The sequence below is a fragment of the Rattus rattus genome, chromosome 8 (assembly GCF_011064425.1).
Source record: "Rattus rattus isolate New Zealand chromosome 8, Rrattus_CSIRO_v1, whole genome shotgun sequence".
NCBI classification, from domain to species: Eukaryota; Metazoa; Chordata; class Mammalia; order Rodentia; family Muridae; genus Rattus; species Rattus rattus.
Genome location: NC_046161.1, coordinates 114,120,604 through 114,138,824, shown reverse-complemented (window position 1 = coordinate 114,138,824; position 18,221 = coordinate 114,120,604). Strand labels below are relative to the sequence as shown.

The 18,221-nt window shown below is 40.6% G+C and overlaps 1 protein-coding gene across 1 annotated transcript in view; it reads right to left on the bottom strand.

The window, feature by feature from the left end:
* Kif15 (kinesin family member 15) overlaps window positions 1-18,221 on the bottom strand; it is a 71,971-nt gene that overhangs the window by 20,640 nt on the left and 33,110 nt on the right. Inside the window, exons 11-20 of the mRNA XM_032911271.1 lie at window positions 13,618-13,741; window positions 12,262-12,338; window positions 11,828-12,037; window positions 10,381-10,558; window positions 7,057-7,198; window positions 6,211-6,352; window positions 4,439-4,630; window positions 3,103-3,210; window positions 2,513-2,618; window positions 922-1,087 (exon numbers count right to left, since the gene is read on the bottom strand). Coding sequence (XP_032767162.1) covers window positions 922-1,087; window positions 2,513-2,618; window positions 3,103-3,210; window positions 4,439-4,630; window positions 6,211-6,352; window positions 7,057-7,198; window positions 10,381-10,558; window positions 11,828-12,037; window positions 12,262-12,338; window positions 13,618-13,741 — 1,445 coding nt within the window. The remainder of the gene's footprint in view (window positions 1-921; window positions 1,088-2,512; window positions 2,619-3,102; window positions 3,211-4,438; window positions 4,631-6,210; window positions 6,353-7,056; window positions 7,199-10,380; window positions 10,559-11,827; window positions 12,038-12,261; window positions 12,339-13,617; window positions 13,742-18,221) is intronic.

Here is an 18,221-nt window from a genome sequence, read left to right as displayed (position 1 = left end):
TCAAACCCAGCTGTTAAGAACTTTGTTAACAACAAAGTCTAGCTCTAGAGAATCTTTTTAAGACAGAAAACATGGCTTCTTTCTAACCAAGAGAGCATTTAGTCTCAGCAAGAACTACGAGTTGCCTGTTCAGTCACCCTTTCTTGCTCCTCTCCCCAGCACACTGCATCGCGTGCGGTACCCAGCGGTCATCCAAAGAATCAGCCGACAACCTCAGCTCTGAGCCATGGCTTACACACAGCTAACTGATGCAGAACCACATGCTGTGCGACCTGAAGGAGGACAGAGGCAGCAATTCAGAGGGCAGTGCGGCAGCTGCTAAGAGATGAGATGGGGACATGTGTATGTGTTCATGGTATAAAGTGTAGTCAAGAAGGCAGAAACCAGTAAGAAACAAATGACAGGGCTGTGCACTACCATTCAGAAGGATCAACCGCCATCGAGTGTCAGAGTAAGCAGCCCAGTAAGTAGCTTACAGAAAACTGAAGACACTTAAATTTTGTTAATAAAAAATGATAATTACATTTCGACCAATATATTTTAAAGGCTAGGATGATCATTGCTATTAAGATGGCATTTAAAACACATAGCTCAGTAGATTCCTTATACTTTTGATCTGTTCTAGTCTCACAAACAAAGAAAATTAAAACACAATGGGATTTGATCAGGTGTGGTGGCACATGTCTTAGATACCAGCACTCAGGGAGCAGAACAGGTTCCAGGTCAGCCAAAGCTACATAGGAGGACACGTCTCAGAAAAACAAAAACAAAACCAACTAAACAAAAGCACACACACACACCGTTTATAGTGAAGCCAAATGGTATAAAATCACAGATGGCTTATGCAGTGTGAGTTGGGATTATAATACTTCAGAGTTTATGAACAACGAAGAGGCACCTTGAACCAACAGAGAACTCTACCTGGTATTGTCCAGCTGAAGCTGCACCTGCACATGTCTTTCAGAAAGCTGGCTTAGTTCTTTCTCTTGACTCTCTTTGAATGTGCTATACTCCAGTTTCACCAAAGAAAGTTCTTTGTCAGCAGAATTAAGAACAATTCGCAGGTCATGTACCTCACATTTCAAAACTAGAAAATAGAGGAAATCAAGGTCTCAACAGGTCCCTTTACAAGTTCTTTGTATAAAGGAAGCAAATAGATGAGACTAAATGACACTGTATCATTTATAAAGCAGGCAAATAAATATCAACCGTACCACTGTAAGGACAAACATCACCTAAACACTAAATTCTCTATTTTTTTCATCTCCTTAGGTCATGGTTGCAACTACATTTCTTTTGCCCCAGACTGGCCTTATTCTTACCATGTAGCAAGGATAACCCTAACCTCCTCACCTTCCTGCTCTTACTTTCTGAGTTCTGGGATTATAGGTATGTGCTACCATATGCTGCAGCTGTCCCAACATTTCTGCAGAAAAAGGAAGAGTTAACATTTGTTCCTAGTCTTTAGGTCACTTGATGTTTTAAAATATTTTTTTCCTGTGGAATATGCAACAAAACTATTATAAGAAAAACTTGAGAAATTAACACATTTGAAGGGGTGTGCTCTTTCTTAGCTGTTGAAGTGCTTTAGTAATATACCAGAACTTTTCAACAAAGGGTTAAACACTTGCGGTCTCAAAAGAAAACTCTAAATAAAAAATAGATTAAGTAACTTCAAGTTTTACTACGAACTACTGAAAATACTTTGGAGATAGGATCTCATGCATCCCAGGCAAAGGAGGACCTTGAAGTGTTGGACCTCCTGGCTTCACCTACTGAATGCTGGATTACCTGGTTATCTGAAAACGCTTTGATGAAGACAAGAATATATTAAAATAAAAGTAGGAAAGATAACCATACCCAGAAGTGTATATAAATAATTTATGCTTTACTTTGTCACTATTAATGCAACTCAGCTTTCAAATTAAAGACACTTCATTTTAAAAGGACTTTAAACTGTGTGTGTGTGTGTGTGTGTGTGTGTGTGTGTGTGTGTGTGTGTGTGTTTAGGTATGCTTGTTCATGTATGTGTGTTTGCAGGTCAGAGCAGAAACTTGGATCTAACTAATTACTCAAGTGCATTACACGTTTGTTTGAGACAAGGTCTTTCACTGGCCTAGCGCTTTACTAAGTAGGCTAGATTAGTCTAGTGAACTGGGATCTGTTGTCTTCCACCTTGATATCACTGGGATAACAGATGTGTGTCACACCGCACCCAGCTTTTTGTGTGGGCTCTAGGGTCTGAATTCAGGTCTTCAAACTTGTATGGCAAAAGAACCATCTTCCCAACTTTTAAATAAACTTTCAGTAAATACTTATAACATTTATTTGTGAACAATCTTGAAGAAAATAATTGCTTTAAGAATTTATAATACACTACCCATGAAAATGTAAGGCCAATTATCTAACAACAACCAAAACAAGCAAGCCGTTAAAATAAAACAAACAAAACCCAATAATTTAAACGATCAAATGGTACTGCGCTACAGTGTGCCCCATTGTCCAAACTCACAGTCATTCTTAGTCTGTGAATCCTGGAGCTGCTTCTCAAGGTTGCTGAGCTGTGTGAGGTAGTCCTGCTGTTGTTTGCTCCAATCGCTTCTTTCTGATGAGAACAGCTTTGGGAAAAGTGAACACACTAGAGAAGTATGCTAAGACATGATGCAGATCATTAACTTGTGTTTGTATTTAATGTCTAGTTTTAAGGTCAATTACAAGACAAATGTGGTTGTTTAAGAATTGTAGTGAAGATGACAATCTGAGATCAGTATGAGGGTGTGGACAGACCGTTCTGGTAACTTCTAAACAGTCCACTTGCACACCTTACTTAGTGGTCCTGAACTCAGACAATGAATGTCTGTGCCACTATCAGAGAAGTACAAAAAAAGTTCACTAGGGCTTAGTAAGGGAATTTTCATCTGGCAACGGTTTTTTTTTTTTTGGGGGGGGGCACAAAAGAAGTCAGAGTGCACATAGATTTATTAAGGAAAAATGAAAAGAACTTTAAGAGTGGGAGGACTTCTGAGGGAGAAATATCCTCATCTCACAGTGCCTTTATGTTGAGGGTTTCAACACTTTCTGAGGCTGTGCTCTGTCCCTCACCTCCTGCATTTGTGTAGAATGGTGTTCTAGTCTGTCAACATTCTGTTGAAGTTTCAGGTTTTTATGTTCTTCTTCATCCACCTTGACTTGAAGAACACTCAGTTGTTCCTGCATTAAACACATTGCAATCATCAAAAAGGCCTTTACATTTAAAACAACGTTCAGTTTTATTTTATGTATGGGTATTGTGTTTTTGCTTGAACATATATCCATGTACCAACTGCATGCCTGGTGCCCACAGGATCCAGGACAGGGGTCAGGCCACCTGCAACTGGAGTTACACAAAGTTGTAAGCCACTGGGTGGGTACTGGAAATGAACCTAGGTTCCCCCTAGAAAGGCAGCTGAACTGCTGAGAGAACTCTCCTGCCCCATTTCTTTTTTATTAAAGAGACAAACTAAACAAACTCAAAACCGTATAGACTCAAACACAGCAAAGGAGTTGGAGCCAGAATCGTCAGACAGTTATAGCGATCATTCCTACATTTCAAAATCACACTGTGTCTGATTGAAGCGGATAAATTCAAACACAAAGAGAGAAGTAGTTAAAATTCAATACTGAATTAAATCACAGAGTCTGAGCTGCTCGTGGTGGTGCATGCATTTAATAACAGCACTAGGGAGGCAGAGACAGGCAGATCTCTGAGTTCTAACCCAGCTTGGTCTATACAGGGAAACAAAACGAAAAATATAAAAAATAAATAAAAATTAAAGTGAAAGAGATGGACATAGGAGTGGGAAGATTATTTTACATATATATGAAATTACAGAGCCCTTAAAATTTTTAATATTAGATTTAAACATTGAGCCCTCTAGGGACCTTTAGAAGCTTCCTCAGCACTGCATGGGGTTATTTTATCACAGCGGCCTCTCTGGCCTGGAATAAGAACATAGTGAGACTTGGAATATCCATGCCAAGTTATACCGGACAACGTGGTAACATTTAATTAACAAACTAGTAGGATGCCAATACAATCAAATCTCAGATTACTTCAAACACATCAGAACCTCCCTGAAATTTGATCTGTATAACAAAATCCTATTGGGTGTTATCACTTCATTAGCCAGTGCAATGCTACGCCATTTAAACCAGTTCTAAAGGTGACACTGGTAGAAAACTGGTCATTTCTCACACGGAGTGAAAAGCACAGAAAATGAAGAATGATTTGCTCAAGAATAAAAACTGTACAAAAAAAAACAAAGAAAAACAAAAAAACAAAAAAACAAGTCAGAAACCTCTATATATACAAACTTAAAAATTATAGGGAGTTAAGATAGTAAACAAATTTTATTTAAATGAATGTTAGATTATCTTTTCCCTAAAATTTAAGCATTACCTGCACAGTTCGAAGCTCCTCAGAAATGGCCTCCAGAGCTTGTTCACTCATCTCAGGTGGCACTGGCTCATTCAATATATCATTATCTGGAGCACTCTGTGAGCGCAGGAAGCCGAAGCTCCCCACCTCAGGGCTTGACTTTGGTACTAGTCTAGAACAAAGCTGATAAGCCTTGGTTGGAGTAGTAATTATCTGCAGAACAATCATTGTGGAAGGAAACATTAGTACAAAGGAAAAAAGAGCTGGATTTTTTTTTTTTTTTTTTTTTTTTTTGGGGTTGGGGACTGAACCCAGGGCCTTGCCCTTTCTAGGCAAGGGCTCTCCCCCCGAGCCAAATCCCCAACCCCAAAAGAGCTGGATTTTATCAATAGGAAAAAATTTAAATTTTATTCATCAACTTATCAAGAGGATATATTCTTAAAGCGTAGGCCCAAATAAACCTATTGGTTCAATATAGTTGCATGCAAAGTTCTAATATGGTTTTTAAAAATGGAACTTGAAGCAGCAGGGTGGATGGCAGGGCCTAAACAAGATCCCATTTTTCACTCATCATACTGGCAAACATTTAACTCAGCAGTTAGAGTACTTGCCCTTCCAGAGGACAGGGTTTGACTCCCAGCTCCCACATGGTGACTCACAACCATCTATAACTCCAGTTCCAAGGATTCCAAGGCCCTCTTTTGTACTCCTTGGGCACTGCATAGATGTGGGATACATGCATACAAAATACTTACACATAAATCAAATTTAAACAAAAGAAAAAACAAACAGAAACCTGTAAGGAACTCAGGGTGCACATTAGTAGAGAGAGTGCCAGAAGAGTGCTCCCCAACTTGCTCAAACCTGCTCAAACCTGTAAGGAACTCAAGGTGCACATTAGTAGAGAGAGTGCCAGAAGAGTGCTCCCCAACTTGCTCAAAGCTGACACTCCAACACAAGACTTGATCAAGTGTCTCCGACAGAACCCCTCACAGGCAGTGGTAGCCTGGAAACTATGAAAGGCCACCAAGTCATCCAAAACATAAAAGCCAGGTTGAGGATGCAGCTCAGTGCATTCCAAGCAGGTATGATGCTCTGGGCACAATCGCAGCATGGCCCAAAGGAAGTAAGGTGACAAGATTTACAGTAACAAACACTTCAGATGCCAGTCAATATACAAAGACTAGGACCAACCTTTGGCTTTGTTTATTTATCTATGTATGTATGGTGGGCTTTGTTTTTGTTTTTTGTTTTGTTTTTGTTTTGTTTTGTTTTGTGAATAGGGTTTCTCAGAGTAGCCCTGGCTATCCTGGAACTTGATTTGCAAATGAGGATGTCCTCCAACTCAAACAGATCTGACTATAGGACTGTCCAACATCCTTGGCTTAAGACTCATCTTTAAATGTTACAAAAAGCGAACTGCAAATCTAGACAGAGTGGCACACACCTTGTACTCATAGGGGTAGAAACAAGAAAAATCAAGAGTTCAAGGCCAGCCTAGGCTACCGAGTGAGTTTGAGGACAGCTTTGGCTATCATGAGACCCTGTCTCAAAGAAAAGAAAGAAGAAAAAAAAGAAAATAGAAAAAATAAACGGGGAGGAAAAGGAAAAAGTTCAGATGCTAGCAAACACTGTCTAAAGTTAATAACAAAATAGAATTCGATCCCAAATGTTTTATCACTCCTCCCACTGGGGTCTATCAGAATACTAAGGTGTTCTGCCATCTGTGTTTGGAAATAATTTCTATTAATAAAACAGATTACTCCATTTAAACAGAAGCTCCAGACACCTACCTTGAGGGTCTCAGCGTGTATTTTATTCAGCTGAGAAACTTCCTGGCGTTTGCAGACTTTTGTTGCCTCCAAAAGGTTTTCAAGATTGAGGTTTGCTTTTTGCAAAGACTGAAGCTCTGATTCTAATTCTAGCTGCTTCTTCCTAATAGACATTGTTAAAACTTAGTACCTTAGGTGGTAAGTAATATTAAACATTTGTAAGTACATTACAGTTTATGTTCTCAGGTAACTTGGCTTTTGAGTCAGAAATACTCCCCAAATCATTACCTTCATTTTTCTGGGCATATAAATCAGGGCTCACAGATTGATGACTGATTTAAGGAATTCAATTAGTAAATTGAAGAGCTCAAATTCAAGTTAATATGCCATCAGGTTAGGATAACCTTGGTTATTCTACCAATATAGTTCATCCTTTAGTACAAGGAGCATCAAATAAGAGTATTAAAAAATCCTGGGGTTGGGGATTTAGCTCAGTGGTAGAGCGCTTGCCTAGCAAACGCAAGGCCCTGGGTTCGGTCCCCAGCTCCGGAAAAAAAAAAAAAAAGAAAAAGAAAAAAATCCTTAATTTCTAAAAAGAATCTTGATTTAGTCTGTAACTGTGATTTAAATTGGTAATAAGAGAACTTAATTGGCAATTCAATTGACACTCAACAAGTGAGCCCTGGATAAAACATCTGCATGATCTACTGTTAGATACGCAGTGAAACAACAAGAAAAAAAAATGTTTCCATAGAACAAAAGAAGTTAGTTGCTAGGAAGGTTCATATTTAAAATAACATGCCACATTATCTATCATTAACATTAAAATATTAAGGAATCAGGCGAGCATGTGTGTTTGTACTTTACCGAGTTAACTCTTTGAACTCTTCATACTCTTGCTTTGAATTATTCAGCTCTGTCTGAATTTGCAGGAGTTGTACTTTTAACTTCTCGGTGCTTGTGAAGAAACTTGGTTCTTTTATTGCTTTGGGAGAAAGTCCTTGCAGACCTGATAAGAAGGAGACCACTGCAGTCTTTGAAAGACAGAAACTTCGAGGCTTTCCCAGCTCTCCTCCAGGTGCCATCTGAGGCATGATGGTAAGTACAAAATGGACTGGAGGGCAAGTGCCAGAGATGTAAGGCCACACGGCGTGCGACAGTGTACACGGGAGGGCAGGGAAAGGCCACAGGATGGAAAACTGTACTTAAGGAAACATGCTGTTCCCTAGGATGAAGAGCTAACAGAGACTAGTAAGCAATATGCTTGGTGCTAGATGGAGAACACTTGCACAACTGAACTTGTGAAAACTAGTGCTAGTAGCCACTGTGAACAACGATTTTGAAGAAAAAACTGATTAATGAGGACAATCCTAGATATGCATATAAAGTCTTGAGTTTCTCTACACCTAAATACTGTGAATCTTTTTTTACTAATTCACAACTGAATAATAGTAAAAAAGGCTTAAAAAGGGAAAAGTAAAAGGAAAGACAAAAAAAAAAACAGAAAAAAAAAAAAAAAAAACAAACATGAAAGCCGCACTCAGAGGCAGAGGCAGAGGCAGAGGCAGGCATCTCTCTGAGTCTAAGGCCAGTCTGGTCTACAGAATGACTTCCAGGACAGCCAGGGCTACACAGAGAAATCCTGTCTTTAAAAAAAAAATCATAAAGCAAAGATGGATGGAAGGACAGATGGGTGGGATAGACAGATAGACAGGAAAAATAAAAGGGAAGAGAAGGGATGGGGGAGAGCTCAGTGGCAGAGTGGATGCTTAGCATCAGAGACCCAACCTTCAGTTTGATCCCTAGCACCACAAAAAGAAATAAAATAAAAAGCAAAGAAGCAAACAATTCAGAATAAACATTAGAATTTTCTTAACTGAAAGGAAACAAAGAGCCAGGCAGTGGTAGTGCAGGCCTTAGAGGCAGGCAGATCTCTGTGAGTTCCAGGGCAGCCAAAGCTACACAGAGACCCTGTCTTGTATAACTTCAGGAAAAGGAAGAAAGGAAGAAAGGAAGAAAGGAAGAAAGGAAGAAAGAAAGAGAGAGAGAGAGAGAGAGAGAGAGAGAGAGAGAGAGAGAGAGAGAGAGAGAGAAGAAAGAGGAAGAAATGAAGATAGAGGCTGCGTGTGATGAACACCACTGAATCCTCACTGCCTTGGGAAGGGAGCAGACGGAACTTGTTGCCTAACCTCAGTAAATTCACAGCAGTAACTGCGACACTGACCCCCAACATTAGACTTAGTACCAATAGGGCACTTTTTACATAATAATTATGGAAATAATGTATGATACAGAGTATGTGCAGTCTAACCACAATACCAGAAACCAACGCTGGTGAACCCTGTATTTGACCCATGGACATCTCTCACATTGCAGACATTAACTGAACTGACAAACATCTCTGCCATTCATTTATGTTTGAGTAGTTAAGTGTCCGTACTATGCTTTAATGTCCTATACTTTAAACATGAAAATTCCCATTATGGTTTGGATTTAAAATGTCCCTAAGGATCATGTGTAGTGGAACTGTTCGCATGGGTGATGACGAGGTGACAGGACTCTGACCTGTGCTTAATTATAGGCTCATGGGCTGTTGGGAAGTAGAAGTGAGTCATAGGAATGGGCCCTGAGGGTGTGTCCCATATACTGTTCTCCCCACTTTCTGATCCATGAGCACAGTAGCTCTGGTGGTCCCTGACATAAAGTTCTGCTCATCACAGACATGAATGTAATGGAGCTGGCCAAGTGTGGACCAAGTCCTCTGAAACCTGAACCCAAACAAATCACCCTCTAAGTTGATTCTTTCTTCAGATTTTGTCACAGCAATGGAAAGCTTATATGTGGCTAAAAACTGAGATCACATATAAAAATATCTGAATAAATCATTTATAAAAAAAAAGATACCACTAAAACAAAAAAGATATATTAATATCAGGTCTTTTCTTGGTATAGCAATTAGCTGAACAATTTATTATCTTGTGATGTGAAAAAAAAATCTTTGTAAATTAATTTTAAAACATAAAGGGATGGAGAGATGGCTCAGTGGTTAAGAATACTGACTGCTCTTCCAGAGGTCCTGAGTTCAATTCCATCTGTAATAGGATCTGATGCCCTCTTCTGGTGTGATTGAAGACAGTTACAGTGTACTCATATAAATAAAATAAAAAAATAAAAATAACTTATCTCATTAAAAAAGTGCATTCAATTGCAGTAAACGACCCACCAGGTGAAGGCTAACTATGAGACACTGCAAATGCTTCTTTGTCTTCCTTGGTATTTTTTTGTTTTTTTCGTTTTGGTGGCTCTGAAATTTTTTAATTTTTAAAAATTATATGTATGTTTGTATGCCTGTATATGGGTGTGTGCGTGTGAGTGCAGGTGCCCAAAAAGGCCAGCAGTGTTGGATCCCTTGAAGCTGGAGCTAAAACAGATGTGAGCTGCCCACCTATCTTGTGTGGGGAACCAGACTCAAGTCCTCTGAGAGAACAGCATGCTGCATTTACCACCTAGCTAGTCCTGCTTTGGATTCTGTTTATTTTTGGTTTGTTTTCTGAGGTAGGAGTGGGTCTCATTTCATAGACCAGGTTAGCCCAAAAAAATGACTATCCCTCAGCCTCCGAAGTGCTTGGATTTCAGGTGTGTGGCATGTACACACCTGATATAAATGTTCTTTCCTCTTTCTCTGTGTATTTGTGTGTGTACGTGAGTTACAGGCAGGCCAGCAGCCAGCCTCGGGTTTTTCCTTAGGAGCCACCTGACTGGCTTAAGAGTTTTCCTAATAGACTGGGCTGGTCAGCCAGAGAACCCCAGGATCAACCTGTCAAAGCCTCCCCAGTTCCCCAGTGCTGGGATTATAAGTTCAAGTCCACCTTTTTAATGAGAGTTCTAGAAACTCAGGGCCTCATGCTTACATATGCAAGCACCTTACTGACATTCTCTTTCCTGTCCTACAGATTAATTCTTTAGATTTATTTTTGTCTTATGTGCATGGGTATTTTTTTCTGCGTGTATGTCTGTGCACCACATGTAAGCCTGTCACCCATGGAAGCCAGAAAAGAGCATCAGACCCCTCATCAAAATGGAGCTCTGACATGGGTGCTGGGAATTGAACTTGGGTCCTCGGGAAGAGCAGCCAGGCTTTCAAGCATGAAGTGATTGCTCCAGCTCCTTCTCACAGCAATCATCTCTTACCTTTGTCATTTGTCTCTGTACTAGACACTTCAGAAAAAGCCTGTTCTAGTCGAGCAATAGCCTGGGCATCGAGTTCATGGGCTCTTTTCACAGGTGCTAATAATTTCAGTTTTCTATTCTCTTCCCTGAGGGAATGATTCTCCATAGCATACTTCGCGAGTCTGGGATGGTGCTCCACCTGTGACATTGAGAAATTACACACTGCATTCAGAAGTCCTAGAGCACAGCAGTCCTGGTTGTACTCTACTACAGTCTCCATAAGAAGGGACTTGGGAGTGGTGGGTAGGTCAAATACGTTCACGCTGCCTTGCTTGCAACTTCCACCCAAGTCACACAGGACAGAAGCCCCGTCAGTCAGAAACGTGTAACTCTTTACACGAGGAAATGGCTAAATTAACATATTGAGGAGTAACTCAGAGACACGGCAAGAACCTAGCATGAAAAAGGCTCTGAGTTTGCTTCTCAGCACAGAAAAATAGATTAGATAGATGGATGGATGGATGATGGATGTACGGACAGATGGACGGATGGACGGACAGATGAACAGACAAACAGACAGACATGTACAGCATACCACTGCATGAAAACACTGTAGTTTATTTACCTATTGAAGATCATCTCCTTGCTCCCAAGTTTGAGTATAGCTCTGTAAACATTACATTTTGGGTTTTTAAAGTATGTGTATGCGCCTGTGTATGTGTGGCCATTTGTTTACAAAAATACTCTTAGATGGATGAGATGGAGAGAAGGCTCAGCAGTTGCTGATCACTGACCGCTTTTTCAGAGAACCTGGGTTTAACTCCCAGCACCCACAAAGCTGTAACTCCAGTTCCAGGAGATCCAACGCTCTACTGGCTTCCTTGGGCACCAGGCATGCACAGACATACATATAAGCAAAATGCCTATACATATTAAATACAAATAAATAAATCTTTAAAAAGGGGGGGGGAATAGAAAATTTTCTGACTACTAAGACTGAATTGCCCTCTAAAATACATTAACTAGCAAAATGCACAAAAGTATACAAAATAAAAATATTTATCCTGATAATAATATAATACTGACTGGGTATATATTAAACATACTGGACACACAAAAAAAAGATTATTTTTGTTTTCAAATTAGGTACCTGTTACCTACTCACTCTCTCTAGGAAAAAGAAAAAAAACCAAGAACTTCAAATGCTTTATTGCCCTGAGCCTGGTAGAACCACAGCTGCTACAGAGCACAGGTCCACGGGCAGAGTACAAATTGCTGGTCTTTCTTTTTGTCTTCAGCTTAATACTTGGGAACGAGAAAAGAAATCATGCAGCGCTGACTGAAAGTGCCGTCTTCCTCTGCACTACAGAAGGGGTTACTGGTGAACACGCTGTACATACGTTAGCTAGTGAACACTAGTCACACTTTAAAGCTCCCTCTTAGAAACACAGAGGCACACAGCACTCACTTGCTCTCGAAGCGTCTGGATCTCATCCCTCAGTTCTGACAGCAGGCGATCCTGCTCCTCCGGCAGGAAGCTTCCTCGAGCCTCCTTCTGGAGCCTCTCCAGACGCATGATTTGGTCCTCTCGGAACTTCACAATCATTTTATTAGACTGAATAAATTTTTCCTTTTTGAGGGTGAGGTCTTCTAGTTGGGTAATTTTTTCTACTAGAGACTTAAGAAATTCAGGATTCAGTTAAACATGAAAAATTATTCAGCTTCCCTAAACTCTCACAAACCCATCAGAGAGTACTAAGTCTAAACCCAAAGGCAAGACTTTTGAAGCCTTTTCCTTATACTCCTATTACTACACTTCATTACCTCATTGAGGTAATGAAGATCAGCCACAACACTAAATATTAGATGTTCTGAATCCCCTTTCCTAATTCAATTTCCTACCTTCTTTTCCTGTTCAGATTTCTTAAAGAATAACATTGCTTCCAGGAAATATTCCATGTAATTAGCCTTCTCTTTATCTAAAAAGGAAAAGGGAGAAATAGGTTAATTTTTCAAAACTTAAAAGTCTTTATTGTTACCAACTATCCTAAGGAACAGAATCTCATGAATGATTAGCAATTTCACATTAACTTACTTAGTAAATTGGTTGAAACAAGATGTTTCTCTGTATTTATTTAGCACAAATATATTTGGTGAAAGAAACAGAAATGGTTTGTTTTTAAAAACTGTAGTTGGGGATGGAGAGATGGCTCTGTGGTTAAGAGCACTGACTGCTCTTCCAAAGGACCCAGGATCACTTACCAGCACCAACATGGCAACTGTCTGTAATTCCTGTTCCAGGGGATCCAACACCATCACACAGACATACATGCAGTCAAAACGTCAATGTACATAAAAACATATACATTATTTTAAAAAGTGTAGTCTAGGTTGGCCTTAAACTCATAGCGACTCTGTACCAATCCTCCCAAATGCTGGACTTATAAGCATGAGACACCAGAGCTAGAAATGAGTCTATAAGGAACAAGGAGGAGACACATGTGTGCCTCTGGAGATCTAATGAAAACTTATTTATTGACAGTGTCTCATTCAGTCACTCTACAGAAAGACTAGGCTGTCTAACAGTTCTAGGCTGGCCTAGAACTCATCTTGTAACCTAGGCTAGTCTCATGCTCAGTCTTGTGCCAGCTTCCTGAGTTCTGGGCGTCAGGTGTGCAGACTGTGCTCAGTATGATGCATCCTGCTGTTTGCTGCTTGTTGGTTTGGTTTTGTACATTACTGCAAATCACACCTAGGGTCTCACATAGGCCAGGCAATATGCCTACTACCAAGACATGTTCCCAGCCCCAGTTCTGTTTTTGTTTGTTTGCTTTCCATTGTTGTTTTCAAGTTTTATGGCTCTCAAATTAATCCTACAAGCAATTTTTGAAGAAACATTTCCTGTTCTATCTCATGAACATATGTTGATTTTATGCTAAGGTAGAATGTTGGGTGTGACCTAATGAAATTTATGTTTCTTCCTAGCACTTATTAGGGGATGAATTACTGAAAATCATTGTGAATCTCCTTCTCGATGCACCTCCCATACCATCTGATTCAGACAAAGCACTATCCTCTTCCACAGTTGTGAAGTAAGGAGAGAGGGTGTGAGGCATTTGGGAAAGCCTCACTATATGTTGACTATATATCTAACAGCACCATATGTTGACTATATATCTAACAGCACCATATGTTGACCATATATCTAAGATTCCCATGAAGTCTTTTCAAGGAGGAAGGGTGGTGAGCTCAACCTACCTCTGGCCAATGAGCTTCCTGGTGTCAGCTGCCCAGACGTAAACTGAGACAGTTGTTCTCTGAGTCTCTTCACTTCAGCCTGTAGCTGGCTGACATTTCCTTGGGTGTCTTCATTTACCACAGCCTGGATAAGAATTAATAAAGCACTGAAAGTCCACCTTTCAAGTTGTACAATGCTGTTTTTGGTTAGGAGTGAGTGGGAATGTGGAAAACCATATTATAAAAACAAAGCTGTACATCAGTCTCACCATCAGCAAAATGGCCACTAATATATAGTATGCTGGAATGGGCAGTGAGCTCCTTCTGTGCCTACACAACAGTGAGAGCCCAAGCAGCACAGCTGCACTCTCCTCCTCACCAGGTTCCCACTCACCCTGTCCATTCCATCAGCCCCATCTTAAGCCAGGTCACCTTCAGATTTGAGTGTATCATCCTGACATTTAAGAACCACGCATTATCTTTCAAACAAAGAAACCAAATACCTCTGCAAGGCTATTTCTTGCAAAGTTAGAACTTTGGTCTAACAGGGCAGGACATGATCCTGTCGGGCTATGTAACCTGCCTCATTGCCGAGGTGCCAGAGCCCCACTGGCAAGCTGCTCGGGGAGGCAGAACACAGTCCATGATATGGGTTCCCAGCCTGTGTACTTCTGGGCAAGAAATAGCAAGATCTGGGATGCCAAGCAGGAAAGGGGATGGCTGAGTCCTGAACAGGTCAGAATCTGGCTTGGTTCTGACTAAGTGCCTAGAGTACTGAGGGGCTGAAGAAGAGAAGGCCTTCTCCAGGAAAGATAGGCATGGCTCTTTACAACAAAGGCCTTCCCCACTTGTTGATTCTTGAAGAAGGAGATGGTCCTTGCTTGTCCAAACTGCTTTATTTTATGGCAGATGTGAATCTATAAGTCTTACTCAGGGTGAGCCAGGGATTAAATACCTTTTGAAGGGAAGAATGCCCAAAAAGGGAAGCTCATTGGCTAAATACTTGGATCCTATCTAGATAACTCATTAGCATGGAGAACTCCAGGTTTTTATGCTACCTGACCAACTGTCATGGTCTTCTCAGAGATGAACCATGGTTACATGTTCCAGGACAGGTAGAGCTCAGCAGGGAGCTAGTTGCACGGCTACCCTTCTCTATTCTGAAATTTCCCAGGCTGCCAAACCTGCTTCAACCTTGCTAGTTCTTCTGTCTGGTGGCATGGTCCACTTGCCCCACAATTCCCAACATGACTAGCCCGGGGCCAACCCCAGCATCCGGGAACGGAGGAAAGCAGCTGACAGGAGGTATGGAGTTGGCAATTGTGGCCAAAGCTGCTTTACCTTTGGCAATTTCTACTTTCTTTAACTCTTTGCTATTCTGTGGCTAAAAGCTGCTGGTTTTTGGCAATTCGACTCCTTCTGAATGAAGCAGGGGATTAAGAAAAAAAGCTTGGTTATCTGCACCCTTTTCTCTCTGGCTCAAGGGCCCCTTGATGGCCAGGTGAGAGGCTAGGAGTTTATTAATATTTTGTAAGCCACAGAGAAAAGAAAAGGAAGAAATGAAGTAAGTCTGGTGCACGCAAACACACACACACACACACACACACACACATACACACACACACACACACACACACACATACTTTGGCCAGGCCCAACCTATTTCATCAATTCCACAAGTGTTCATGCATACTTATATACACATAAACCTACACACATACAACATACATACAGACAAATACATATATACATTTGGTACACATTGCAGAGCCTCAAAAGCCACATTTTACTTCTCTCTGGCATTTTTATGCCTTCTTAGACAAAACTCCTTTATAATATTACCTCGTAGATGAAATGTTACACAAAAGGGGATGTCCACAGTGAGTACAAAGCAGTGTTTCATTCTGTAAGCTCATTATAAGTTCAAAGCAACAGTTGCACATGGCCTTGCTTTATCATAGTGCACACCTGTGGCCTCATCCTTGGACCTGACCTAGAATGGATGTTTTCATCAATCACAAATCTGTCCCAAGCCTATTTTTCTTCTTAGTGTAATTATGAAAGCTCAGTCCTCATTATGCAGCCTTTCCTTGCTATTCTGTAGAAGGGGACAAAGTCTACTCTTGATTTTTATTACATCATTCTGGAAAAACAACTAAGAACATCTCCTTAAACTTCCTTCTTAAAATTATATGAAGCAAATCATGAATGCTATAATTAATTAATCTAGCATTAATTCATGAAAGTTCATCTTCATGTTGTTTTGCAGGAAATTTGCCCACTAGGGTGGGCTGATGCCCAGGAGTCGTTAGCCTATGTAACAGTGACAGGAAAGGCATAGAGAAGCAATCCTGGGATGAAGTCTCTGAGGCCCTTGCATCTCAGAGTGCACCCATCCTAGCCATGCAAAATGGTGGGCCATCTCCAGGAAACTCACTTGCTTGCCATAGCCTTTCCAAGATGGCTTCTGATTTCAGAGTCCATTTCTGTTCTGTCACATAATAAATGTTATTTTCACTTTCTTAAAGTAATATTATTTAAATGGTTTCAAACAAATGCTATCTCCATGGTGACTAAATGGTATCTTCCATTTCTTAAAGATGCCCTATTTAAAACAACCTCTAAAAAGTTTAAAAAGAAAGCCACCACCAAATGTGTTCCTGCAGGGTGGGATGTTGGATAATAGGGATGGCACATGTGGAAAGGGGTGATATGGAAGCATCCCATACTTTTTGTTCAATTTTGCTATAAATCTAAAGCTGTTTTAAAAGTAGTTTATTGGGGCTGGAGAGATGGCTCAGTGGTTAAGCACTGACTGCTCTTCCAGAGGTCCTGATTTCAATTCCCAGCAACCACGTGGTGGCTCACAACCATCTATAATCAGATCTGGTGCCCTCTTCTGGCCTGCAGGTGTACATGCAGGCAGAAAGCTGTATGATGTATACATAATAAATAAATGTTTAAAAAAAAAAAAAAAAAAAAAAGTAGTTTATTGCCGGGTAGTGGTGATGTTTGCCTTTAATCCCAGTGCTCAGGAGGCAGAGACAGGTGGATCTCTGTGAGTTTGTGGCCAGCCTGGTCTACCTAGAGAGCTCTAAGGATAACCAAGGCTACACATAGAAATCGTGTCTAAACAACGACAACAACAACAAGCAAAAAACCAAAACAATAAAAGGTAAAGTTTATTAATTATATATTTTTAAAAAGACTCATAAAACTGAAGGGTAATAACACATGACAACAGCTAAGCACCAGGCAGACCAGAGGCCCCAGCTGTAAATTACTCAACTATTTCAGCAAGGAAAAACCTTGTGTGACAACCCAAGTCCTCTATGTTCTTGTCTTAGGTTCAGCCTGCCCTAAGACAGAAAGATTAACAGATCATCTTTCAACAAGGCCTGGAGACGTTAGCACTTTCCCACTGACAGGATGACAAGCTGAACAGGACTTACCACTGGGAGCAGCTAGTGCAAAGATGTTGGTTTTGTTGTTCATATGTTTAAAAGTACTTCCCAATTGCTTCTGATTCATATGGCCAGCCTCATTATGAGGCATTCTGATATAACTATTATATCAGTGACATCACAAGTACAATCATTAACATGGTTCTACCCTTGAAAGCCTTCTGGTGAGTCAAGACAAAGTCAGGAAGCTCTCCTGATGTTTCCTCTTCATATTGCTAACATTCATGTAAGCAGTGGATGGTACCCAAAAAAATAAGGAAAAGATGAGACCTATGTTCTTCTTACTTATCCAGTAGGAGGAACAGCATGGTCTACTTCATTCTGCTAGATGAATTGGGTATAAGATGCCCAGTTTTCCCCTTAGAAAAGCAAGAATTAATCTACCAATGCATGGCACAATTGGTTTGTCTGAAACCAACTCTTGTTGGTCTTTTGACAGTAAGTGTTGTGCATAGGCAAAATATAGTAGAGAATAGTTTACTCAGGGCATGGGGATGGGAGTTGAAAGGGTAGCAGAGACAGAGACAGGCAGAGAGAGAATAGAGGAGTGGAGGCTGGCTATGAGCACGTGGAGAGAGGGAGGAGGGGAATGGGGAGAAAGGAGGAAGGGGTGAGAGGACAGAGTGAAAGCAAGAAGGCAAGCAGCCCCTTTTATAGTGAGTTGGGCATACCTGACTGTTGCCTGGTAACTGTGGGGCGGAGCTTAGATAAAATGCTAATAGTGAGCACAGCAAATGCTATTGTTTGCACTGTCTAGGACTGCTTTCTTACTGCAAAGGCAGACCTGAATGTTGAAAAGGACCATATGGACGAGAAGCAGTGAGTAGTTTATCAACTTCTACTTTACAGGAAAGCTGCTTGACTCGAGGTGTAACCACTATTAAAGAGATGACTTGTATGTAAAATAAAATGAGGAGTATGCGGAGAAGTACACAACTGAAAAGGCAAATTTAATTATTATCAAGTGAGGTTCACAGCATTATTCTTTGCTACCATATATATCACATATGGGTTCAGGGCAGGCACATGTATGCAAACTGATGTGCATGCACAAAAAAAACCACACGAACTCTGCTTGTATAGCTTATTACTCTCCCATCCAACAACAAAAGGAAAACTGCTTTAAAAACAAACAGCAAAACCATAACAACCACAAGACAA